Raw genomic sequence first — 26521 nt, forward strand, 5'->3', positions numbered from 1 at the left:
TCAGAAACACTCAACTGCGGGTCAGCACATGCACAGAAAGATGTAATTCAGCTCACAGTCTTTCTGAGGAACAATCCCTCACAAATCTCTCCTAAACTCACTCCTGATCTATTTGGCGCATTGCTGAAGAAACTGTTTAACATCACTGATTAATATTTTCAGTAACTAAATTTCACAGGGTACTGCCTGGTGCTAGCTTTGCCAGCTGGCTCTTAAGGGCTCTTCTGGTCCTGTTCCCTGTCATCCTACAATTCTGTGTTTGTAGTTAGAAGAACAGAACAAAAACCAATAACTGCCCAGGCCAAACAGCTTTCCCTATGTTGTAATGCTTTAAACATGTAAACAGACTAAAGTCTAAGCCTCTTTGCTTAGAAACCTCAAAAGCTGCTGGCAGAAAATATCCCCAGATTCCTATGAGTTCGGTACAAATTCCTAAGGCATCTTCACTTTGATATGGAAGGCAAGAAGGGAATATTTGTGTGAAAGGAAGATCAAAATTCACATCCCACCATGGCACATTGATTACCCTTCAGGCACTCCTGTATCCATGGAGTACAGCTCTTTGGGAGTGCAGGTGTCTGCCTCGGGCTAAGGCAGCCCGCAGCTCACACTAGAGATAAAGTGTGGTATACCCCTTAAAATCCTTTCTTCTCCCCTTGGATGAATAAGACCTTACTGCGGGAAGAGGTAAATATTGGACAAAATCATGAAAGTCAGGTTGGGCAGCAGGGAAGGTGTATCAGTGACAAAAAAGAAGTGAGACTGAAGACACTGCTGGGATGTCACATGCAATAAAACCATCTATCAGCCTAACATGAAGTTTGAAAATTATTCAGGAAATATCAGCTGTTAGGTTCAAACACAGTGTCTGATGAAAAAAGTCTGCTGTTGTGATATGTCTGATACTCAACTCCAGTTATGCAAATACCCATAAGATTACTGCCCAAACAATTGGAAAAGCAATAACAGAACAAAGAAGGGTGACAAAATTGCCAATCTTCATGCATCAAAAAGAAAAATTCAAATAAATTATTTTTGCAACAAAATAATACAATATAAGCCACAAGGGAAAGTAAACAACAATCAAAGAGCAGACAACACAGACAGGCATACTCTGTATCTAGAAGTAACAGAACAGGATCATACAGGACTAGCATATCTTAAAAGATCTGTCATGTATCTAGAGAAAAACATCCTTTTCAAAAACTTGAAGAAAATGAGTATTTACAGCTGAGGAGCAAGATAAGGGCTTTTTGTGCCTGCCAAAGTTACTTTCTCTGGACTTTTTATTACTTTTTCTTCACACTCCTGTTTGGTCCGTATGAAAAATTATAGTTTATATCTTCACCGCATGAACATCCAGTACAGGTAACAGTAAGGGCAGAATAATAGAAGACTAACCCATTAGCAAAAAGTACAGAACTGACTCTACTGTAGGTCCTGACAGAAAAATCTAGGACATCTCCAAAATAAGGAACAAAATGACAGTGCTCAAAAACATTTAAAGAAGGAACCGCAGCAGCTAGCTAATCAATTGCTTTTATGTAAGCTCTGAAGTGTTGTGAAGGTGAAGATTTTGAACAGCAGTACTGACTTAATGTTTCACTATTTATTTATTTATTTATTTATTTTTAATTACAGAATAAATAATCTTCTTTTCCCCCATTGTTTTCACTTCCTTGCTTGTGTGGGCTAAGGACTGTGACTCGTGCCCCAACTACCATCTGTGAAATCTGAAATGGCAGGAGCAAGTAGGCTTATGCTAAGTCTTTAATTATGCTAAATTTATTCCTGCTCTTGTTCATGTAATTGTACACAGAAATACCTGAAATTAGGAAAAAACCTAGCATAAATTTCACTACTTTCTCTTTCAACCCTGCTGTCCTTGCAGGCACAGTCACTGAATTCTGTATTACTTTGTTCATGACAAATACTGACTGAACCACCCTGTGTATATGAATGTCAGCTCTCAAAAACACTAATCATCCTATTTGTTTTCATTTAATACACATCTGTGGTTATTTCTATTTCTCAATTAGCCTTGCACAAGGTCTTTCTGCACTTCCAACACCCTTTTCAGTCCCAACATGCACTCTTGATGGCTCCAGTGGCCTTATGTACTACAGTTCCACAGCGTCAAGGAACTAATATGAGCAAGTTATAGCAAGTTTAAGAAAAGTGTTTTAATAATTCATAAATCATCACATTGAGCTGACTTCTCTATCTATAAATAGTAAAGGTTACTCATCACAAATACACCACCTCTGGCTTCGGAAGTCCTTGAGCTTCAAAGTTCTGACACCTGAGGGAGTGCATTGAGGATGTATTGCTGTCACGGAGAGTCTTGTAGTGGACAGAGCCCTGGCCAAACAGGGGACAGCCTTCTTGGGATTTATTCTCTCCAGATGAAGCTTCCCACAGTGAAGAGATGCAGCTGGCTGCTGAACAGCTGCTCCATGAATTTCAAAGATCCACTGGCTATATAACTTCTAAGTCTGGATAATGACCAGAAGAAATGCTCCTACTGAGTCTCTTTGCCTTCTGACTATAATGTAGCTCATTTAAATTAAACTAGTGACAAGTTCATTTTGCCTACGGTATAAACCTGAAAACAAGAATCTAAACACAGTGTTATACCTTTCTGTAGGTATTATGAAAACAATTGTTTACAATAATTCCTTTAAGGAATCTATAATATCTATTATTTCTAATAAGAATCCAGTTTTATGTGGTTTGTGATAAGAAATTTGACTGTTGATAGGTAGAAAGATGAAGCTGAAAACAAAATGCTAGATGAAGAGCACATTGCCTAAGCTGAAAAGCCAAAAAACAGATTTGCAAACCAGTTAGGAAAAGCAGCTAAGCTCACACTTGGTAGGAAAGGGTTGAAAAGTAATTAAAAAAGCTATATACAGCAACAATTTTGAAGGCAGGAGATTAACCAAGAAACAACTAATCTTCTTTAGATTTGCTAGAGAAATCATTACTAGAAATAGTGTTGAGGTTACCTGGAGTGAGAAGCATGATACCCAAATGTAAGAGGCTCAGAAAGAGAAATAGAATTTATAAATTCAGAAAAGCTGAAGCCCAGGCATGGGAGGACATGCCAGCATATGACAGCCTGAAGGAAACTGACAATTACTAGGTAGACAGGCACAAAAGAAATCCAGTGACCTATGCAGGATATACAGTGTAAAGCTAAGGTAGGGAAAATAATATCAAAAATAAGCTATGCCTTCTCTGGTTTTTCATCTTAGACGCACACACATACATACACACACAAATAACCAAAGAAGGACCTGTCTGATGGAAGATTAGCAGACATTATGGCCTAATAAGGAAACTGCAGTTGAATTAACTGCATAATTTGCCCCAGTTTATCATTAGAAGATGGGGCAAAGACTTGCAAAACTTGCAAGAAAGATTAATTGTCTTCCGCAAGAGCCCCTGGAAGGTTATAAGAATTACTTATACCTTCTATTGGCAGGGCTAGAAAATTATTGAACAAGGGCACAAAGTGATTTTCAGAAGACTTGAATATCAACTCATCGGTGTAAATATGTGCAAACACAAGAATGTCCCCCAGATTTCTCATGGGAAGTCCTGTGACAGTGGCAGGCAGCGTCACCAACCTTTCAAAGGTAGGACAGTACATTTATGCAGTACTTATGCAGCCATGCTGCACATGCCATGAAACACATGGGACCCAAGAAGTACATCTTAATTCATTTAATTAGGTATGTAATGGTGAAAAAAGAGTATAGGACCCTGCACCTCTTTCAGAAAGAAGATACCAAGGGCTCTAAAACAGCATCCTGTGATGTACAAGTTCTCTATCTCACCAGCCTGTAGTGGCATCACACTTGATTAGACTTGCCTGCCATGCTCAGCACAGAATTAAAAATGCCTACAAAATGAAAATTCTGCAGATGGGGTAAATGAGGAGACCTAGCATCTGGTTCTGTACTGTGCTTTGCAAAACCTGAATATATGGTAAAACTCTCTCTTGTTTACACAAATACCTGTTGTACAGCTGTTTTCTGTCAATTTGACAACAGAAACAAGCCATATTCAAAAAGTGAGCCCTGCATGGATGTCAGAGAAAAAGCTGGCCTAAATTAACAGACAACAGATAGATTAATTTCTAGTAGAGTTTGTGCTGGAGAGTATCAAGGTCGCTACGTGCAGGCACCTGTAAGACTTTACATCCTGAAAAGGAAACACACAACTTGCTTTCCTAGAATGCATGCAAGATCTCACATTTGTGTAACTCGGGTAATCTCTAATGATGGGGGCTTGTGATCTCCATTCTTCATTGGTTACTTTTATGACAGATGAAGATTACAGAGCACCTAAAGGCAAGTCTCTATCACCAACAGGCTGTGGAAGCCTTAAAAGAAAATGAATGAGTCAGTTACAGGCAGAGCACTTCCACATGACTAGCAGAAAGAGTTCTCTCAGAAAACTGCACAGAGAACAGCTTTATGAGAGTGAGGTGTGACATGAAAACAAAGGTGCCATGTCTTCTGGAGTCTTGCTATGATATCACAGAGAACTTAAAACCTTGACACCTTGGAAAAATAACTTGCATTTACACAATTGATTATAAATGCGTGTGTACAAATGCACACACAGTTTTTGTATGAGAAATTATATACACAAGTTAGAAACTAAATGATCTGAAGAGCTATGATGTCACTCAGAGAGAAGTTACAAATGCAATGCAGAAATTCACTGGGTAGGATTCTGGACTTCACCACTTCACGTTTTGACAACCACAGCAGCCTTTTTTGACTTTTTCTGTCTGTTTCTCCAGAACCTAAAGACACTCTGGCACACTCAGTATGCCAGATATATTCAATCAGCTGCTGGAAAACTGCATTTTCCAATGGTAAGTTCTTCTTGACATTGATCCTCCTGTAGTAAAGAAGTGTTGTGTGGGAAGAGCCAGGGCTGTGTCAGCTCTAAAACGCCATGGGGAGAAGCCGGTCACAGGGAGTGGAAGTTGTGTCAATTTTTAGTGACCTGTGGTTGGGCTTGGCACAGAGTTTTCAGGTGCCCCTGACCTGAAATGGGTCTCTCTGAAGATTCTGAGCAACAAGCACTCAGAATATGTGGAGTTTCAAGGTGTTTATTCCTTCCAGTGTAACTATCCCTAGTCCACTCCTCATGTAGCAAAGAAAATCTTTCCCACCTATCCATCTACTCCTAGATGTCTAATTGCTTCTTTTGTGCAAGAGGGATCAGTGTTATTACAATTTAAAAAAAAAAGGGAAGGGAAGGGAAGGGAAGGGAAGGGAAGGGAAGGGAAGGGAAGGGAAGGGAAGGGAAGGGAAGGAAAGGAAAGGAAAGGAAAGGAAAGGAAAGGAAAGGAAAGGAAAGGAAAGGAAAGGAAAGGAAAGGAAAGGAAAGGAAAGGAAAGGAAAGGAAAGGAAAGGAAAGGAAAGGAAAGGAAAGGAAAGGAAAGGAAAGGAAAGGAAAGGAAAGGAAAGGAAAGGAAAGGGAAAAGAAAAAAGAAAAGAAAAGAAAAAAGAGAAAAGGAAAGGAAAGGAAAGAAAAAAGAAAGGAAAGGAAAGGAAAGGAAAGGAAAGGAAAGGAAAGGAAAGGAAAGGAAAGGAAAGGAAAGGAAAGGAAAGGAAAGGAAAGGAAAGGAAAGGAAAGGAAAGGAAAGGAAAGGAAAGGAAAGGAAAGGAAAAGAAAGGAAAAAGAAAAGAAAAGAAAAAAGAAAAGAAAAAAAGAAAAGAAAAGAAAAGAAAAGAAAAGAAAAGAAAAGAAAAGAAAAGAAAAGAAAAGAAAAGAAAAGAAAAGAAAAGAAAAGAAAAGAAAAGAAAAGAAAAGAAAAGAAAAGAAAAGAAAAGAAAAGAAAAGAAAAGAAAAGAAAAGAAAAGAAAAGAAAAGAAAAAAGAAAAGAAAAGAAAAGAAAAAAATGAAAAAAAAAGATCAGGCAGCAGAAGAAATACTTATGGATATTCATATTTACAGTAAACAACATCTTGCTCTAGCAGCAGATCAAGCAAAATAAACATGTCTGATCATGAAGACAAACTAAATATGTTAGAATCAGGCTCCAACTGATCACTTTGCCATAAGCATGGGCTGACAACTTGAACAGGAATGACTAAACCATGTGGTTTTCCATTGGAAAACAGATAAGAGAGAAAAGTGACTTAAACACCGCTTTTGAAAAAGTACCACAAAACCTGGATCTTGCTGAAACCTGTGAAGTTTTTCAGACCTTGAAACAGCATGAGGTTTCAACAGGCTAGTTAATACAATTTGGTTCTGCACAATGTCATTTGGACAACATCATTACAGAATGCTTCACAATTAATTACATTCAAATAGCAGCTTCTATCCCCTGTGGAGAATGGGATTAATTGGGTCAGATGTAAATATGCATTTCATGGAACCTACTGAATACTTGCCCATCTCATCAATTTACTATGTAATTTGATACAACTGGTGTACTATGCTCTTGAGATGTGCAGGGAGAGAAAAGTTGCCAGTCAGGGTAGAAATACACAGATATAGCAGTGCTGGTATTCTCTGCCTGCATATGTTTGTCTCTAACTGTCTGACCATTTCATTCTCTTGCAGAAATATTAATTTATATTTATTTACACTGAAATACTCTGCTGTTGAAAATGAGTCTTGGGACAGCAGTCTGAATTGATATGAAGCATCCTGCTGGACCCCTGTCAACCTGGGATCAGAAACTCTTCTTCTCCCAGGTTTCCTCACCTTCCCATTGGAAAGAGGACCTGACCCCTGAGATCGGAGCCTTACTTGGTCCTGTCTCTGGGCAGAGAAAGGTAAGCTACATACAGATAAAAAACAAAGGAACCAACTTTGGGCAAAATTGTTTCTTTGACCGCTTGTGCAGCCTAAGCCTAAATGTTGGTACTGCAATGGTTTTTCAGTCTCTTTCTGGACTCTTGGTTAGGGGTGGTTTAGGTTAAACATACTCCTGAAATTCCTTTTCTTCATTTTTTTAGCATGCAACACATATTTGACAGCTCATTCATTGGGCTTTTGGTTGTTTTTTTCATTAAATGTGGGGGGCCAAGAACACATCCAGCTAAAGAATCACCGTTTTCTAAAATAATCTGGAAAAGAAATATCTGTGCCTGTGGCAGATGGTTCTTGAAAAACTTCTTCTTGTTGCTTTAAAGCATCAAAAATAAAAACACTATTTCCTGTGTCTTTCTACCTTCCTCTGCCCTATTTTCAGCTTCCACTCTCCCCTAGGTATAATAAAAAATGAGACATTTGCACCCAGCTGGAAAGTACCTTTCATGAGCTGGAAAACAGCAGAGTTCATTTTGGGTGCGTCTCCTGCTGTTCGTAAGTTACCACCAGGACAAACTCACCTGAGTGAAGTGAAAACTTCAGTCCCCAAGGTTTGTCAGTTCAGAGCTGATCCTTTCTACCACTGTGTGCTGGGTAAGTACAAGAAAGTACTCAGAGTTTCTAAAGCAAAGTAGCTCTACAGAGCAAATGAAAAAAAACCTATCTCAAGTTCTCCCTTTGGCTTTTCCAGTCCTTGTCCCAGATGACGTAGCATACAGTCACTTCATACCCTAAGATTTGAGATATTGTAATGTTATGGAATCATAGAATGACAGAATGGTTGAGGATGCATGGAGCCACTGGAGGTTATCTAGTCCAAAATCCCTGCTCAAAATTACAGGCATTAATGTAACGTTACTGTTCTGTAGCCCTTTACAATGCTTATATACTGTTCATATCTTATTTAATGTTAAGGAATAATTGCTGCAAGCTGGCCAGCGTGAGTCATTATACTGCACCATGTCCTGTTTGGTGCTTTGGTGTCGTACCTGGTCCCTACGGTTAGATTATGCATGATAATTTTGACAGATAGAGATATTAACCCTTCTAAAGTCTTATCACCTCCCCATCAGTTCTCCAGTCCTCTGGTTTCTACCACTTCTGGACTATGCTTTTTTGAATTGTGCTTATTTTTATTTTTTTTTCTTGGTCTTTTTGCGTTGGTTGGTTGGTACTTACTTTGTTTTGTTTTGTTGGTTTGTTGTTTCATTTTGTGTGCATGTTATTTGTTTGTGGTTTGGTTTGTTTGTTTGTTTTTCCTGAAATTGTTGTTTGTTCTCTTGATTTTGTTCTGGATTCCATTACTTCAGCTTTTGCAGTTGTACTCTTCTCAGCTTCAATTAATGCTAAGATATTTGGGAGTTGATATTTGGAGGTCTTTCTCACAACCAATATTACACGTTTCATAAAACAAAGGCTGCCTTTGATTACAGAATGTTTAATATACCCAATTTTTTATTTGGTTTTCAGAATTCTCTCCTTGAAATGCAATTATCCCTTTTCTCTGCTGTTTCTTGGTTTGGGGTAAAATATCTACCCCATACAGTTCACCATCTTATTGTGTCTGAAGTTGTAAAACGCAGGAAACACAGATACTTTTTTGATTTTTTTACCTTTCCTTCTCCAATAAGGGAAGGAAAATCTTCCATTCAGCTTTAAATCACACTCGTAAAAGGCCGTTATAAAAACTAATTTCTCTCTCCACTGTTTCTTTGTCTCTGCTTTTTACTGGAAATTCTGCCCATCTGAACATACTGCTCTCACTAGACTTTTTTGATCCACTGTTTGGATACCACTCCCATGGCTGAACTGCCTCTTTTTCTACAGGTTACTCTTTCTTTGGGGACTTCTGCCTTTCTTTAAATTTGTGCCCAGAGCTAGACCAAAGATTTATATCAAGATGTTTTTCTAGTTTGAGGTGAAGCTTTTGTTTAAATGTTTAAACTCACTGAAATAAGTCAATTTAATAAAGATACTTTGACTGTTGTTAACTAGCCTATTCATGCTCAAAATAAAAAGACAGACAAGGACATTCAGATGAAGTCACAAGGTGACATGGCAACATGTTGAAATGTATTGTTTCTTTTATTTAACTGGTTCTCTGCAGTCATATGCAGAACTGTAACTTCAAGCTAAATGATCATTTTGGTGTATTTATCTTCTACTGGATTTTTTCTGCATCGTTACATTAAAGTGCTAATGCAACTGCCCTGGAGAAATAAAAGTAACCACAATATCTTGAGGGTGTTTATCTACAGCAGAAACTACGTGCTCTTTAATCCGTTAAGTAAGCAAGATGTGTGTGTGTGAGAAAGAGAAAGCCATTCAGACTCGGATTCCTTTTTTTCACAATGAAGCTTGTGTGCTTGAGCTCGCTTGGTGAGTACCAAAAATAGCTCAGCAAAGAGGGCTTTCCTTGAGCACTTCCATTATTCACAAGATGCGGCACCTTACATAACACAACACATGCACATCATCCCGCCGAGTGCACATGGATGCTGGCGGGCAAGAATTTCTACCAGGGACAGTAGTACCAAGTGTTTTAAAGGCAAAGTCAGGCTGAAGGCACTGATTATTTTTTCAATAGGCAAGTCTAGAAAATCTTAAAAATTGTTCAGAGGGTCTAATGGAGGGATTTCAATCCTATTAAAACAGCAGAGATGGCCTTTGAAAACTGGTGTTACTCCCTGCATACTTTTTCTCCTTTTTAAAGATGGAAATACTGTATTATCTTGACAGTCACAGTGACTTTGTTTGGGTACTTGGGGTACCAGCCTTGCCATTGGCAGCTCCATCCAGAGACCAGCAGTTCTCTGAAGCACTCAGCAAGGTGCTGCCATCTTTGCTTAGTGGAGTTATCCTCTGCTGCTATAATCACTTTGTCTTGGTCCCAGCTCTTTCAAATGAAAACACCATTTGTGCCTCCCTTTGCTAATCTGCATGCATGTGAACTCCCTTGGCTGCAGCATTGTTATTTGTATTGCTCTGTGTTCGCTGCACATGGGATTAAAATCTGTCACAGCCTCCAGCTGCACAATTTTTTGTTCAAGCCGCAAAGTACTGCTTTTAACACTAACAGTCCCAAACTTAACCCCCGTTCTTGGTCACAGTATAATCATCACATCACCACCACACGTATAATTTAGGAAGTCCCCTTTGATGTGATGGTGTGAATACTAGTGTACTGTGACTCATATTGGCAACCGATCATATAACATAGTAATTATTGTTTTTAAAAAGGGATTATTGAACCTCTGTAAACAGAGTTCTGCTTCCCTGAAAACCATCATTTTGGAAAATAAGCAAATCTTGTTTGATTATTACAGATCATATTTTAAAAAGAAACTATTACATTTCTGGTCATCTGGCACTATGCAAATTTAAGTTTTAATATAATGAAACTGTACTATGTCCTCAGTGCCATCAGACTCATGGCTTCTGCAGCCTATACTCTATGCAAAATGTAGTACTGTGATATGCAATACATAGGCAAGCATCTCTCTTTACAGTGAAGTGTTGCTGCTGATGGATATATATTTCACTGTGAGCAGGAAGACTACACAAATATTTAGGACAAGTATTAATGCTTTCTCCAACAGAAACTGCATGGTTGAAGCACTGATTATCTGAGGATATAGAGATATATTGTGTATGGAAGATGGCAGCAGGTCCTGATAACACAATCTTTTCTAATGCAATGACATGTCAATGGTTCAGCTGTAAATATAATTTCTGGATCACCAGTGTTAGAACTCACACTTTTATAGAGAAACTTTAGCCAGTCCGATCTTTGGCTTAAGAGATCTAACAGTGTCTTAAGGTGCCTTGTGTTTTCATGCATTGCTCTGAGAGCTGCAGCACTAAGAAGGACAAGACCTGGTAGAAGCAATAACAAAACCAGTGGCAGAGATACAGGCTTACCAAACAGAGCAGTATTTTTCTTGTTTTGTAGATCTAGCTGTTAAAACCAGAAAACCTGGTCAGGCATGACTTAGTGCCTATGTTTTCTGTCCCCAGCTTAGCATTGAATGATACAGTATAAATATTCAGTCACCTGTCTCTTACACTGTTTCCTCTTGACTATGACTTTTAGATTTGCATTCATCATAAACCCTTGATTCAGTGAGCAATACCTCAGCAAATTAAGGTCCCTACTTAGAAGGCTTCTTGTGGCACCACAGGCTATGCTGCTATGTTCTCCTCTGCACAAAAACATCCTTCTCTTGAGCATAAAAGTACTAAGCTGCAGCTATGGTAGCATTGCTCCAGAAACCTCTTATCTTGGTGTGTTTCCTCTGTTCACCTCTTAAGTGCACACCACTTCTGTTGTAGGAGTTCTTCAGGGGAAATCAATGGAATGCAGCTCCAGCTCTTAGGGCTCTGCAGCAAAAGTACTTCAGTGGCATGGCCCCTCTGTGTAGTACTCCTTCTGTAGCTGAAGAGATGTTTCTGCAAGCTTTCCTTATAGAGGATAACCAGGACTTAACTTACACAAACCTTAGCTGGACTGTTAGCACTTTGTGACTGATAAGACATGCAAAACTGATTACTTACTTGGACTGGTTTTGTAGTTGTATGGCATCAGATTTCCAGTGGCAGCATAGTCATATTTGTCATATCTTCTTGAAAAAAACCTGATTTTTTAATTTCATGTTCAGTTTTCTATATGTGTAAATACAATTATTTTTACAATTGAAAATATCCAGAAATGAAGGCTCTCTTCTACTGCTTGATATCGTAGCTCCAAAAGAGAACAATTTATTGCTCTATCCTAATTTTGCTGTGTAACATGAACTGTGGTTTTTCTTTGATTTTCAAAATTCCCCTTACACAAAATCCACTTAAATTGTCTGCATCTTATAATCACATAACTTTACAGAGTTTGATCAAAGTCAGAGGCTCATTACAGCTCAAAAGCTGATCAGGCAATGTTTTTGTTCTAGGAAAGATTTAAAGCCTGGTCCCATTTTATTTAAATGAATACATTTCATTTCTCTGCTACTACTACCAAGCAGTGAGCTGCACACTAAGCTCATTTCTCTCTCCATCACTGATTTTATTACCTCCACATCTCACCCATGATCTGTATCTATCATCTGCTATCTTATCTGATCTACTACACATTACACTGTGTATAAGATTTCTGCCCCATGGCTCTTCTCCAAGAAAATAAAATGAAATCAATGAAATACATCTTTTCATTCATAGCTATTCATACTCCACTAAGCAGGGCTCAAGGCGTCACAAGAAGAAATACTGTGGGTTGATAGTTCAGGAATAAATACCATACCAATAAAAATGCATTTCATTATGCATACCAAATTCTGTTGGAATGCACTGATCTGAAAGATGACACAATGTGGGATTTACTGTCTCAAGGCATTTTGTATGCTTCTGTCTTCCCCATTCACCATATATTTATACAGGATCAGGTTACCAAATATACATGCACTTTCCCTGGGAGGTTTGGAATGGGGGTGGCACAAGTCAAACACGGAAGAAAACAAGCGTAATGATGGGCCACAGGAATGTACAACATTGAACTGCTGTTCATGCTGGGGACAGTATTGTGTATTTTGTGGGGACATTTAGGAAAGAGAACACAAGAGACTACTACTGATGCCATCAAAATCAGCTATTTTGCTGATTTATGACATCGTTGCTCATACTAAATCTGTCTCTTGCTTTCTCTTCTCACTACAGTTTTACCCTCAAACTTGAATTGCCGATCTGATTCACTGTCCCGTGAGCTGGTGACTCTTTGCTCCGCAAGCCATTCATGCGCCGCGCGGACTCAACGCTTTCATTCCCAACAGTCATAGTCTGTGCCTGTCCCCAGAGTGTCAGCATAGATAGCAGCAGCAAGAATGAGCAGTGGTAACACGATGACACACATACACAACACGCAAAGAGAAGAACGGCTCTGTTAGAGAAGACCATCATGCAAAACAACGTGAATTGCTTTCAAGGCAAAATAAACTGAGAAATGAAAGACAAATTCAAGTAAAGTGATGCAGAAAATACCTCTCAAAAAGATGATCTTAGTAGCATTATTATTTTTAAATTTGTGCAACCAGTTTCATAGGAAATGTGAAAAAAAGATTGTGCAAATATGTGTCTTACTCCAGAAGAATGTTTCCTTGTATTTAGTTAGAACATTACCTATTTTGCAAAGAATCCATGTACCAATGCCCTAGGACAAACACGGGTCTTCTGGTGATTTGATTTTAAATAACTTCCTTTTAACAGTCACCAGAATAATCGCTCCCACCATAGGTGAACCACCACCTCCATGGACCAAAACCTTGTAATTTTTGAATGATGCCACTGGATACTGATACTTACCAATAGTGGCTTCTTGCCTACCAGTTCATCTCTAAAGAAGACATTGTATCCAAGCTGCAGGCCCCATAGAGCAGCTTCAGCTGCTGCCATGCTGGTTTTGGAAGCAAAGGCTTTCAGTGCCAGTGCATCTGGCATGTGTGCCTGCAGTTGGGCAAGCATTTTTGCTCTCTCCTGTAATCTAATCTTAATGGGAATCTCAATTCATATGACTGGATTGCTTCCCAGAGCATCCATCAAATTTTACATTAGCTACAGAATATTTATTAGACAGACCTGTCAAAACACAAATGCCCTGTGCCATTGTTGTCATCTCTCTTGTAAAGGAAACCATTATTTGTGGCTTGAAGCACTCACACAGCTCAAGCAAATATTTACTTCACCTAGAAAATGCATATGTACAGCGTCAACCTAAATTTTTCTACTGATACTGAAAATCAGTGACACAGATACAGGAAGAATGAAGCCTTTATAGTTGTGGGGATGATTATAAATGGACTAAAATTCAATTTAATATCTATTCTTGTCTTTCCATTTACAGACAAATAAAAAAAAAATATCAGGAAACGTGGACAGACTTACTAAAAATATTTTAAGACTGACATCTAGGTTAAAACCAAGCCTCCCTTCTACATTTCAGTCCCTGGTATAAAATGATATGACAGTGATATTCACAAATAGTCCTTTAAAAAAAAAAATGAAGTTTGTATCAGTAGCAAACTGAAATAGTGGAATCTAGAGAGGAAATTCTCCTAATCCCTTTTTTTTTTTTTTTTTTTAAGTGCCCACATTTCATGGTTTCAGCTGGGAAAGACAACAGCTGCTGGTGGTTTAAAAGTGAGGGCAGAACCACCAATCACTGTGATGGGCTGCTCCCATTTTAGTATGACTAGCTAGCATAGCACTAGAAAAGACAGGTCTTGGGCATGGGTTGTTGTCAGCACATCTGTATGATGTCAAGGAGATAATATCAGTACTCTGTCTATGTTATTGCTTCCAACAGTTCCTTATCCACTGGTGGGTGCCACAGAGTAGCACAATATTTGTAGAGGTACGGCTGCCTCCGCAATTGCAAAAAGAGAATAAAATCCTTGGAGTCAGTGACTAATCTATTGGCATTTATGAATAACTTCATAAACTGTAAATAAACCCTGCAGCCAGTTATCAGCTCTTCACCAGGGAGTAAATCACTCAAAAGCAAACTTTAGAATGAGACTGGCCTGCAAGGGCAAGAACTGAAGTGAGAAACCAACTGCACATCAGTGTGCTATCAGGGCAAATGCAGTCACCTCAAGTAAAGAACAGCTGTACCTTGTTTTGTCTTCTTTGCCTTCTTCGAAGCCTCAGAAACTCTTTGTGCTGCCGTGAAACAAAGTTGACTGCTGCGTATTCCAGTAATGCAGCAAAGACAAAGAGAAGGCACACGGCCATCCAGATATCGATAGCTTTTACATAGGAGACCTAGAAAAAACAGGATGCAGCATGTTATATTTCAAACTTCTTCATAAGCTGAAGCTATTGATGTGAAAAAATAAACACATTTCTGCACAGCATGAGTTCCAGTTGTTCAACGAGGTGAAGGTTTTCTTGTTTTGTGTTTTGGTTTGTTAGTTTATTTGCTTATTACAAATAAATAATCCAACTATTAATGAAAATGTGTTTTCACAAAGCATACATATATTATTAGCTACTGCCTTTAGAAAAAGAATCAGGATTAATCTAACAAAAAGTGCTCTTATAGCTTACAAGTGCTCACAGCTTATCAGAAAGAAAACAAATAAAAGGTGCGATAAAATACCTTTAAAAAAAAAACTATAGAAAATTTATAGTTATCACCTTTTTCATCTTCTATGAACCAATTACTATATTGTTTAATTAGATATCTTTGGTATCCATAACCTCATACGAAGTTCAGGGTACCGTATTCTATGGGTTGATGTGACTTTACCAATTAAATAGTTGAGTCTAGTTTCTTGACCTGTATCCAAATATTCTATAAGAAAAATAAAACTCACAGATATTAACTACTAAAAACACCCAAACAGCAGATGCCTTTGTTCTAGTAAAAGCCTATTCTGGTTTGAATTGACAGGTCCACTATAAAATCAGATATATTACAGCACTGCAATGTCACAAGATTTTTATCATATTACCCGCACTAGGCCAAACAATAGCCAATTAATGAGTTACACGCTATGTATATCAAAGGCAAATTGTCTTCCACAGCTGTGTTAGGTCTCTGCCTTTCTTTGTAGTCTTGCAGGTTTTAAGCAGAGATCTTATGATTAGGCAACAGCAGGTTGCCTCTTTTGTTATCAGATATTGCATCCAGGGTGGAATTAAAATCATCTGACTTTTAATGTCTTCAGTGTACATGTGAGCCAGTTGCCTAAAGTACTTTGATATAAATAAATCAAGGAATGACGAAGAATAGTAATTTCTAGGATGCAATGCATGTGAACTGTTTTAGATATTTTCTCTAGGCTGAGATGAATAACACCCAAAAAGTGCTTCTTCATCTTCATGTCTGTAAAGGGGAACATAGAACTACTAAGCATAGACAAATGCAGCTTTACTCAGTCATCTAAATAAAAGCACCACATACTGCCACATTAGGTACGTAGCCTCCATTTGCTAATCCAGCAAAGCACAAATCTGCAGCATCATACTAACAAACCAGTCCTTTGGAGATGCCTCAGATACCCAAGGTGACCTCAAATGGCCCCACCATACAGCTGAATCAAGATAAGCAAAACAGATAATACCAAACCCCTGAAAATTTATAATAAAAAGTATTTAAAATCTGAATAATTCCCTGCAAGCCAAACATTTCAATGCAGTCAAAACATACAGTGGTCTGAAAAGAAAACAGAAAAGGATGTGCTGTGCATCTAACGCACTAATGTTTAGGATACCCAATCTCCACTGTGGAAACATTTACCTCTATCCTTTGCACACACTATTCAAAATGACCTCTCTCTTACAGTTGTATCTACCATTTCATGATGAAGGGAAGCACACCTGTTTCAGTAGATTTTGCTCCTATTTACCATGTGCCTGAATAGCACCACTTTTCAAAGTCTGTAGAGCAATTTTTGTTAACATCAAACAATATACTTATCTATATGCTCCCGCAAGCAATATAAGCAGAGGAACAGGCACTTAAAGCAGGGCAGAAAAGATACAGAGGTCCATCCTGCAGATCCTGAACACTGAGCAGGACGTTTTAGAGGAGCCAGGTACTGCTATTCAACCTGCATCACAGGTACATACATTTCAGTAGCTGATACTATAGTGCAGCTCCACCTTGCAACACCTACAATACAGCATGCTTAGGCATGGAAAAGGAGGATTTAGCAGGCAAAGGTAACGCTGTGAATCTGCGACTTTCAATTAGATACACAGCAGGTAAGCATTTCTCTCTCCCACTCATAAAAAAAAAAAGAATTTAGAAGTTACATCTTTATTGAGCAGCTGTGAAACCCAGTAAAAAATCAACAATGTTGCAGGCACTCTGTGCCACAGGCTGAGGCACAGTATGAATCAAGTCACTGTAATTGTGTAAAATGCATCTGAGTTTAGAATGTTTGTTACCTTCCTTGAAGGGGCAGCTGGTTTTCCTTCACAAATGCCCTTAGGAGGTGTATTAGACATGCATAAACAGCTGGACTGTGCTGCTACAGACAGCACAATGCAGGAAGTTGAAGCCACAAGAATCAGCATTTCTGACTGTGTAAATCCTGTCCTAGTGGGCTTAAAGCAGGGAGGGCAAAATAAGAAAGGAAGACCTGAGTTAGCTTTCCTGACACTTAAACTGTGCTGCTATAAGTGACATCCACACAATTGCTGAGACAGCTGGATTATTTTAACTCCAGCCTTAGAATCATAGAATCATAGAATAGTTAGGGTTGGAAAGGACCCTAAGATCATCTAGTTCCAACCCTTCTGCTGTGGGCAGAGACACCTAGTCTAAACCAGGTCACCACCTCGGCTGTAATCAGAGGATCACAATATACTTGGCAGATACGTAGCTTGTTTTGTTGTTTAGCCATTGTCACACCATGGCACAGCTTTAAATGAGAAAACAGCAATTGCTTCCAACAACACATGAAAAATAAATAGATTAAAAAGTCCTGCAATGAGTGAAAGCCAACACCTTTGTTTGCAAATCACTTTATGTAATTTTATCTATGTATGCTCAGCATGTACTGAATTATGCTGCTAAAAGCCTAAAAACCTCATGTAATTTTCTTAAGCCAGACTTATGCATGGAAAATGACATCAAGCCTAAGGAAGGCCTCACCTAGTACATGGTTCCAAAACAGTCTGAAAGTGACTGCCTAGATATTAGACCAACATTTTGGTAACTAAAGCATGCACAGTGTGAAGTTTTGGTGGATTTTAGGGTCTCTGTCTGCTTTAGCTGACTTTAATCTGTGTTTTCCTTCTACTAAGAAATGGTCACATCTAGCAGATCACAGACTGCTCTGAAATAGACCCCTTTCAACCACCTCTGCTGAAACTGTTCTGCTTTGTATGAAAACACTTAAAAACACATGGCTTGGGGGCTGGGAACAGACTCTCGCCGTGTTAGATGAAAATCTTAAGCAGAGGAATACAAAGTCCTTCTCTGCCTCTGTGTCTCAAACACATGCAGGGATTGAGAAAGACCTGTCACAGATTATTTCATGGTACTTGAACAGTTTCCTCGGTGAGATGAGCACAGAAAGGATGTGAATTTGATCTGCACATTCCAGGTGAGTGTTATAACCACTTCCTTACCAGATGCTGTAGTTTCTTACAGTGGTGCCTCACACGCCAATGAAATGCCTTTTTCTAGGAGCTCCTCAGCCATTTCTCACTTACCTTAACAGAAAACTCCCCACTCAGCAGGCTCTAGTGTGCATCTCATTCCTAGGTTGTTATTTCATAGAATCATAGAATCATAGAATCATAGAATAGTTAGGGTTGGAAAGGACCTCAAGATCATCTAGTTCCAACCCCCCTGCCATGGACAGGGACACCTCACACTAAACCATCCCACACAAGGATTCATCCAACCTGCCCTTGAACACCGCCAGGGATGGACCACTCACAACCTCCCTGGGCAACCCATTCCAGTGTCTCACCACCCTAACAGGAAAGAATTTCCTCCTTACATCCAATCTAAACTTCCCCTGTTTAAGTTTTAATCCGTTACCCCTTGTCCTGTCACTACAGTCCCTGATGAAGAGTCCCTCCCCAGCATCCCTATAGGCCCCCTTCAGATACTGGAAGGCTGCTATGAGGTCTCCACGCAGCCTTCTCTTCTCCAGGCTGAACAGCCCCAACTTCCTCAGCCTGTCTTCATACGGGAGGTGCTCCAGTCCCCTGATCATCCTCGTGGCCCTCCTCTGGACTTGTTCCAGCAGTTCCATGTCCTTTTTATGTTGAGGACACCAGAACTGCACACAATACTCCAGGTGAGGTCTCACAAGAGCAGAGCAGAGGGGCAGGATCACCTCCTTGGACCTGCTGGTCATGCTTCTTTTGATGCAGCCCAAGATCCGGTTGGCTTTCTGGGCTGCGAGTGCACACTGAAGCCAGCTCATGTTCATTTTCTCATTGACCAGCACCCCCAAGTCCTTCTCTGCAGGGCTGCTCTGAATCTCTTCTCTGCCCAACCTGTAGCTGTGCCTGGGATTGCTCCAACCCAGGTGTAGGACCTTGCACTTGTCATGGTTGAACTTCATAAGGTTGGCATCAGCCCACCTCACAAGCGTGTCAAGGTCCCTCTGGATGGCATCCCTTCCCTCCAGCATATCAACCGGACCACACAGCTTGGTGTCATTGGCAAGCTTGCTGAGGGCGCACTCAATCCCACTGTCCATGTCAGCGACGAAGATGTTTAACATGTTATTTCTCCTTTGCACTGTACAAAGAACCTTTCACATCCAGTTTTCAATTTAAAATATTGATGAGTGACATGCTTATAGGGGCTGGGGTCTGAAAAACTGAGTACTTCATGACAGGCCAGGTTGGATGAAGCCTTGGGTGTGATGGTCTAGTGGGAGGTGTCCCTGCCCATGCAGGGGGGTTGGAACTAGATGATCTTGATGTCCTTTCCAACCCTAACTATTCTATGATTCTATGATAGGCACATCCGTTGCTTTGGGAGGTCTTTCCACCAGACGCAAATAGAGTGTTACCGATCAGATCATAGCATTGTGTGAAAACTTGTATGTTTGCTCAATTAAAAAGCTTACATCACCTGCTTTCATAAAGACTCATCAAACAATATTGTATCTCCAGCTTCCTTAAGTACCATGTTCTGCAGTTTCTACTGTGTACATGTAGAACAGTACAGACCCTGGGTTTTTTTGAGACAATTTCAACTCACCTAACTTAAATCATGCTCTGTACCTGCAGGGTTTTAATGAATTATGAGAAATAAACATTTTGGGGACAAAATGCATTGAAGTGGAAGGTAGATATCTATATTAGAATCAAGTAAACTGTACCCTAAAAATACCAGTTTCTCATTTTTTACCAAGACTGGAGTTTTGAATGGTTATTTCTGGTATATATGTCTGCTTGATATATGCCAGCTTTGGTTAGATAAAGCTTTTGAATCATCTCTGTTAGCTCTGTTAACATCTTGATGTAATCCTAAGTGAAATGGAGCAAAATAACGGCAGCTGCCCCACATGGGCATACTTAACAGAGACTGTTAAATGAGCATTTGCCACCTTTCCCATAATTTCACTTGCAGGATGGAACACAAGGTCTGCAGCAACACTACAAATTCAGAGTTGTCATTATGATGCTACCAAGTATAAAATGAAAAATTGGCACCAGGGGATTTTTTCAAAGGAAGACCTTGTAAAAGCTCCTCTGAAAAGCCTGTAACTCTGACAGCACACTGGTCCACTTACTCTGTGGTACTTTTAGAAGTGGATATTTGGAAACCCTGCCTCGTGCAGCATTATCATGTTTAAAAAGCACAGTAAGATTTTTGTGCACTTTTATTCTTTAAATAACTCCTCCATTCTTTACTGCATGTTGCGGAGCTTCCTCTCTGATGTTATTTTGGGGGGAGGGGATTTAACGGCTCCTACCAATAAAACCATAAATTATATCAACTATGCAGATGCTCTGTACAGGTAAATTAGGGACAGCTAATGAGGGAACTTTTTCAGAAGGAGAGCTGCCAGTACCAAGGGCCAAGTATGATAAGGCAAGACATAGTAAACAGGACAAAGCAACTCCTTTCCCTTTATTATTTTCCTCATTTGTTATTTGGCTATGCCCACTACATAAATGAAAGACCAGATAATGCCCTATACAGCACCTGAGTGAAGCATCAACGACCTGAGTGAAGTTTCTGGAAATGAAAGTCCAAGGAATATTACTCTGATCCTGAGGGTCTTGCAAAGAATAAACCTTCCACTTCTCCAGCTCTTTTGATTTTAGCACTGTGGCTCTCTTAACAGCTTCTGGGTACCTTTCAGCATATCACCATGTGTCATCACCTGAAGGAAGCATGCTTTTGTGCAGAGAAGCCAGGGAAAAACATGGTCATGGGTCCTGTGGCTGAGCAGCTGTCATTTGTTGACATTTGTGAATCAATCCAAATATGAGCTCTATTTCTGCTGCAGTGCCAGACTCATGAGACTCTAGACAACTGTTTTAACTCTCTGTCTAAAACAGACAACTGTTTTAACACTCTGTCGAAAGCAGACAACTGTTTTAACTCGAACAGGTGTAAAATGAAAATTAAGACACATCCATTCTCTCCCAGAATTCTGCATTGTGGAAAGAACTTCAATTGAAAATGCAAAGGTGCTCAGCCTAGGCTAAACCCCCTATATTAATTTATTTTGGTTGATAGAATCTAATAAAAAAATATCTTCGACTTGTGCTATGAAACCCCAAACCTCTGCTTTTGCACAATATCGCATTCTAGGTTAAATTTTTTTAAAGAAGATCTTCAGCTACTGGTAAATGTTACGATTTAAAATTCATTTATCCTATACATTAAAAAGAATCTCTTATGGGAAAGGGTTTCAGAGAATTTTTGAGATTGGAAATGTGGAAATAGAATTAAGTAAAATTTTAAATCAAAAAAGAAGCCAAAGTTATGTAAAACTGCCTTCTTGTGCAAGGCATTGATGTTACATTAAATTTCACTTGATTTTTTAAAATCCAATTATACAGTATTCCCTTACCATAAAACTCAATGGATTTTTTTTTTTTATCTTGAATTCATAAATAAAATGATAGCTCTTTCATGCATATTCATCTTCATGAAGATTCAGCCTCACTTCTCCTGAAGTGTTCAGGAGAGAACAAATAAAGCAACTGTCTTTCACAGCTGTTTTTTGGACCTGTTCTTGAAGGGGGCTGCTGTTGCAGATTAGGGAATAAGAATGAAAGCTTTTTTCTTCCAGACTATGGTAAATGTTTTTTTTCCCTCTTCAAGACTTTAATGTCCATATTCTTTCGATAATGTACTTTGTAATGAAAAAGGTTAAGCTATCATAGAATCATGGAATCACAGAATGGTTTGTGTTGGAAAGGACCTTAAGATCATCTAGTTCCAACCCCCCTGACATGGGCAGGGAGGCCTCACCCTAGACCAGGTTGATCAAAGCCACATCCAACCTGGCTTTGAACACTGCCAGGGATGGGGCAGCCACAACTTCTCTGGGCATCCTGTGCCACTGCCTCATCACTCACACAGTAAAGCACTTCCTTAGAGTTACTATTCTGTTACTGGAAATTAAGTGCTCATAGTATGAGGCAGATTTTAAAAGGAGACGGTTCATCAGTGAATGAGTCTTGTGGAAGTTGTAGCTGTCCTTCATCAGGTCATTTACTACATTGCTAGATGTCTTGGAAGAACAACCAGCCTGGCTGGTGACCTTCTTTCCTTCAGAGGTGAAATGGGGTTAAAATCAAGTCCTAAATGTCTCATTCAGTGACCAAGCTACTACCCTCAAAGTAAAATGCCTGTTCTGAGATTATGACATAACTGATTTGATTTGTTTGATGGATGAATGAAAAAATGACAATCTTTGGTGAATGTGAAACACACTTTTTCCAGTTACTTTAATAAAACAACTCTAATTTTTAAAATTGACCACAATATTTTGTTTAACTTTTTTTTATTATTATTATTTTGTTTTGGGTTTTTTTGTTGGTTTGGGGTTTTTTTCTTTTTTTTTTCTTAGAAATCTCTACTTTGTCTTTCGTTGTTAAACGAAATGTGGGCAATTTCCAAAACAAAACGAGAAACAAGCACGAAATACTTAATTTAAAAATACTGAAACAAACTCTCTCACCCTCCCTCTATTATTCAGATTCCATCTGAAAGTATCCACCTCACTCAGCAGGGACTCAGAAGTTGTTCCAGTTTGCTTTCCATTGAATAAACTATTAATCCAAAATTTTTTGCTCTATTTCTGTCGCTGGTTCTGCCCTCTCCAGAGATGCTAAACCTCCTACCCACTGGTGACGCAGAACTAAATGCTGACTGTATTCATGCCAGGAAAAGTATGGAAACTGTTTACGGTTTGTTTTTCTGTCAAAGATGCAGGAAGGTTTTCTTCAAGTCTTTGAAGATGATCATGGAGTTCAGGTATTTACAAAGATGGTCTGAAAGAGGCCCCAGGGCAGAGGCCAGGAGGGATGATCACAGGTGCGAAACAGAATTCACTAATACAGCTAATAGCTATTTTTGTTGTGCTAACCAGCCCAAGGTGCCACAGATAGATACATTGTCAGTTTGTGAGCGCTGACTGCTGCCTGTGTGCCACTTCCACTACCACTAAAGAGAACAAGCAAGATGCTCCCTAACTTCAGTGTGGGGCTGGCCCACAAGAGTCTGCAGGCATTATCTAACATTTTGTGAACCTCTATAATACATGGCTAACACCTGATTCTGATGACACAGGACTGTGTTACGGTACATTCTGCAGGATGCGATAAAGAGAGCACAGAGCAGTAACTGCGAACCAGACACTGATATTTCTTCAAATTAAGTAAAAATATTCTGTGCGACGCATTACCAAAAGAGCGAACTTGTGTTCCAGGTAAAGGAAGGCCAATCTAGAGAAACAATAATATATTTCTTTTTAGCATGGGCTGCGCCTATTCATATTTTATAATCTTTCTTCTCAAGCAGCAGATTTCCACCTTTGAAAAAAATATAATTCCATAAACATGGAATCAGTTATCAGACTGGTGAAGCCAAGACTGTTGTTTTTTCCTTCCCAAGGGCATAGAAAGTATTGGCATATTCATCATGTGTCATTTTGTGCAATCATATGGTGTAGCTGCCTTGTGTTTCCTATTTCTGACAATTCATTCTTTCTGTACAGGAAATTTAGACAGAATATACCATTTCCACTTCAAAAGCCCTTGACTTCCTGGAAAATAGTGTGACTATTTTTCAGACACAAATCAACCACATAAAAAAGAGAGCAATAGCTTAGGGCAGGTTACAGCTGAGAAAACAAAGGCTTGTACTTTTGATTGATAATGGTGGTGGTACTCAGATTGGGAGCAAACTGGGTGATTTTTGTTATGCATTGATAATACAGGAACAGGCTGATCTCTTCTAGTGGGAATGAAGTAATGCTAACTGAAATTGTAATCAGGGTCAAAAGCCTACGTTTGCAAACGGCAGTCAACTGTGTGTTGTATCACTATTCACTAAGACGACAATAAAATGGAAATGTCTCTTATACTTAGGCCAGGATTATAAGTCTAACTCAGATGGCTACAGAAACAAGAAGGCACAGAAGGGAAATGATGAATTATTTGGCAATAGCAGGTTCCTGGGGCACTCCCAAAGAACTGTGCTGACTTCATTCCTTGTAAAGAGGGTAGAATAGAACCAGGATTGAGTAGCTCTGCCTCAGGGTGTGTGAAGTTTGGACCCACAGATGGACCTAATGACAAAGGGACTAGTTATTTCTGTTTGATTGTCTCTTTTGAGGCCCCCTGGGGAAACAAATTTTTTGAGAGAATAAGAACTATGAAAGTGAGGATGGGGTGGGAATGCAAATTCTTCTGTTCATCATTAATTACCAATTAATGTTAGGAATCAATTGCCCTGATCCTGAAAAACACTGGGCAAGAACAAGTCAGGGGACACCACCACTGTCAGCAGCTCAGCCACATCCTCAGCACTATGTGGAAATAGGAAATTGTGGTTCTTGTCACTCTCCAGCGTGGTTGCCTCTCTGCCTATTTCATAAAAAGAGTCTGGTTTACGTGGGCAACAAAAATGTGCTCTGCAGTACTGTTGCTGACCAAGAGGCAGCTAACCCCACCCCAACGTCATTGCCAGAGGTGGTATGATTTTGTCAGATCTCAGGCAGACTAGTAAGACCCACAGTCTGTGCTTGAGCTGCCTCAGAAAGAAACCTGCAAAGCTAAGCATCATCCTCTTGCCACTAATATCGTGCATATCTCTGCTCCTTCCCTCAGTTTTGCTTCGTATGTTGTCTTCTGTCTTCAAGCAACTTATCTTGAAAAAGAGCTCTTTTTAAAAGCTTTCTACACTAAAAAGGAAAAATAATCCTCCTCCCCCTCTAAAAAAAACCTAGGTCTCTCTATGCACAGAGATTCCCCACAGATTACTATAGTGTCTCAGTGTCCAACCAATTAATCTTTTAGGTTAAGACTTGTGAATAAAGCAAAGCAGAAAAGCAAGCTTATGTTGTCAGAAATAAAATAAATAATACCAATACTTGTGACATTTCTTGTGTATGGACCAATGAAAGTAATCAACAGATTGGTGGAGCCATGGTGATCAGTTTATGAAAGTGACAAATAAGGATTGAGGCCCCTACTATAAGGAAGCTGCTTCTTATTGCTAAGTAATTGAAAGACATTTATCACACAGTAACACCCCCACATTCAGCCAAACTCAGCGCAAATTGAGAGTTATATGTGGCTGCATTAAAATACTGGCAAATACACATACAGACAGCCCTTGTAGCTAGATGACAATGTCAGTCTCAGGTCTCATTTATAATAGAAGTTTCTGTCTCTTCCTTCCTAGTGAAATCAACAGATAATATTTCTTTAATGTCATTAAATACCCACTTGACTACTTGGATTCCAGAGTGGTAAATTCTTCAGTGAATGAGAGCTTGGATAAAAACAATCACGAAGGAATAAAAGCTGAGGAAGACTGAAGAGGAGCCACAAAACCATGATTCTGCTGGACAGAACCACTGGCAGTATTTTGAAGCAATGTCATTAAACTTATAAGCAGAGTAAAATGCTGATAATTACCAAAGGACAATTTATATTTAAGATTCATTGGACATAAGAAGCCAATATGGCATGTAGCTGAGTACAGCCAGACTGCCTGCTCCTAAACCAACAGCTTTTCTATTATGATTGCAGTTTTTTGAAATTATTTTACTGTTTGTTTGTTTTTTCAAACAGAGAATTAACTCAGGTTTAGAAAATTCTTTCTATTTCCTTTGTAGATCCAAAAGCTCCTCACCTATCTCAGGTGAAAAGTAATCTTCATTCAGCTCAGCTACAGACATGCCAGATGCAGTTATTATCTCTGCCTCCCAGTTAGGAAGAATTGCACCAAATTGCATTATTCTTTGAAGAGTTAACTGACTCAGTGTATGACTGTTACCAAATAACAAATCAGAATTTTGTCTTTGTAGCAATGGAAACAAATCTCTTCTTTTCATGTAAAGCAGCTACAAATCACAGAACTGGAGGATGGCAGTGATCAATACCCAGAACATTTGCATGTATACATTCATTTTTAGGTATTATTTTTTCACTGGATGGCACAAAAATTGTGCTAAAGCTCAGGTGACTGCAGAACATTCTACAACATCCTCTCTGTGCTGTATTTTCTATTGTAGTCACAACTAAGTGAACCATTAAAAGTGATCCAATTCACTGAACCAAACAACAAACCCCTAAAATTAGAAAAAGGATGCCTAGAGCAATATGCTGTTTTTCCTTCACTCTTGGTCTCTGCTTTTTCTGAATAGAGAGTTATTTTTCTAACTCTTCCTTAAGACTATTCTCCTAACTTCTGGATTTTTTTTAGGACTTCCAGCTATGTAATTTGGTGGGAAAAGTAATTTGTGTATTTTTATGACTTCCAGTCTGTCTAGATTACAGATGGGTAAATTAAATTAATCCTTTGTTAGAGAAAATTGCCTTACTAATACTAAACATAACATCAGACTAAACCAACTGAGAATGGGATGCTTCCTTACATTACTCAGTACCTCCATATGCTTCTTTCTTGAATATGACTTGATCAGTTGTTTAATGTTCCTGAGTCACTTATCATTCT

At 39.1% G+C, this 26521-nt stretch overlaps 1 protein-coding gene across 2 annotated transcripts in view; it reads right to left on the reverse strand.

Annotated features, from left to right (window-relative positions):
- The window catches only part of GLRA2 (glycine receptor alpha 2), a 128278-nt gene that overhangs the window by 13742 nt on the left and 88015 nt on the right, over window positions 1-26521 (reverse strand). For both annotated transcript variants that reach the window (XM_065675734.1, XM_065675733.1), the window contains exon 8: window positions 14503-14652. In XM_065675734.1, the coding sequence (XP_065531806.1) occupies window positions 14503-14652 (150 nt within the window). The remainder of the gene's footprint in view (window positions 1-14502; window positions 14653-26521) is intronic.

This window comes from Lathamus discolor, chromosome 4 (genome assembly GCF_037157495.1).
Source record: "Lathamus discolor isolate bLatDis1 chromosome 4, bLatDis1.hap1, whole genome shotgun sequence".
In the NCBI taxonomy this organism is placed as follows: Eukaryota; Metazoa; Chordata; class Aves; order Psittaciformes; family Psittacidae; genus Lathamus; species Lathamus discolor.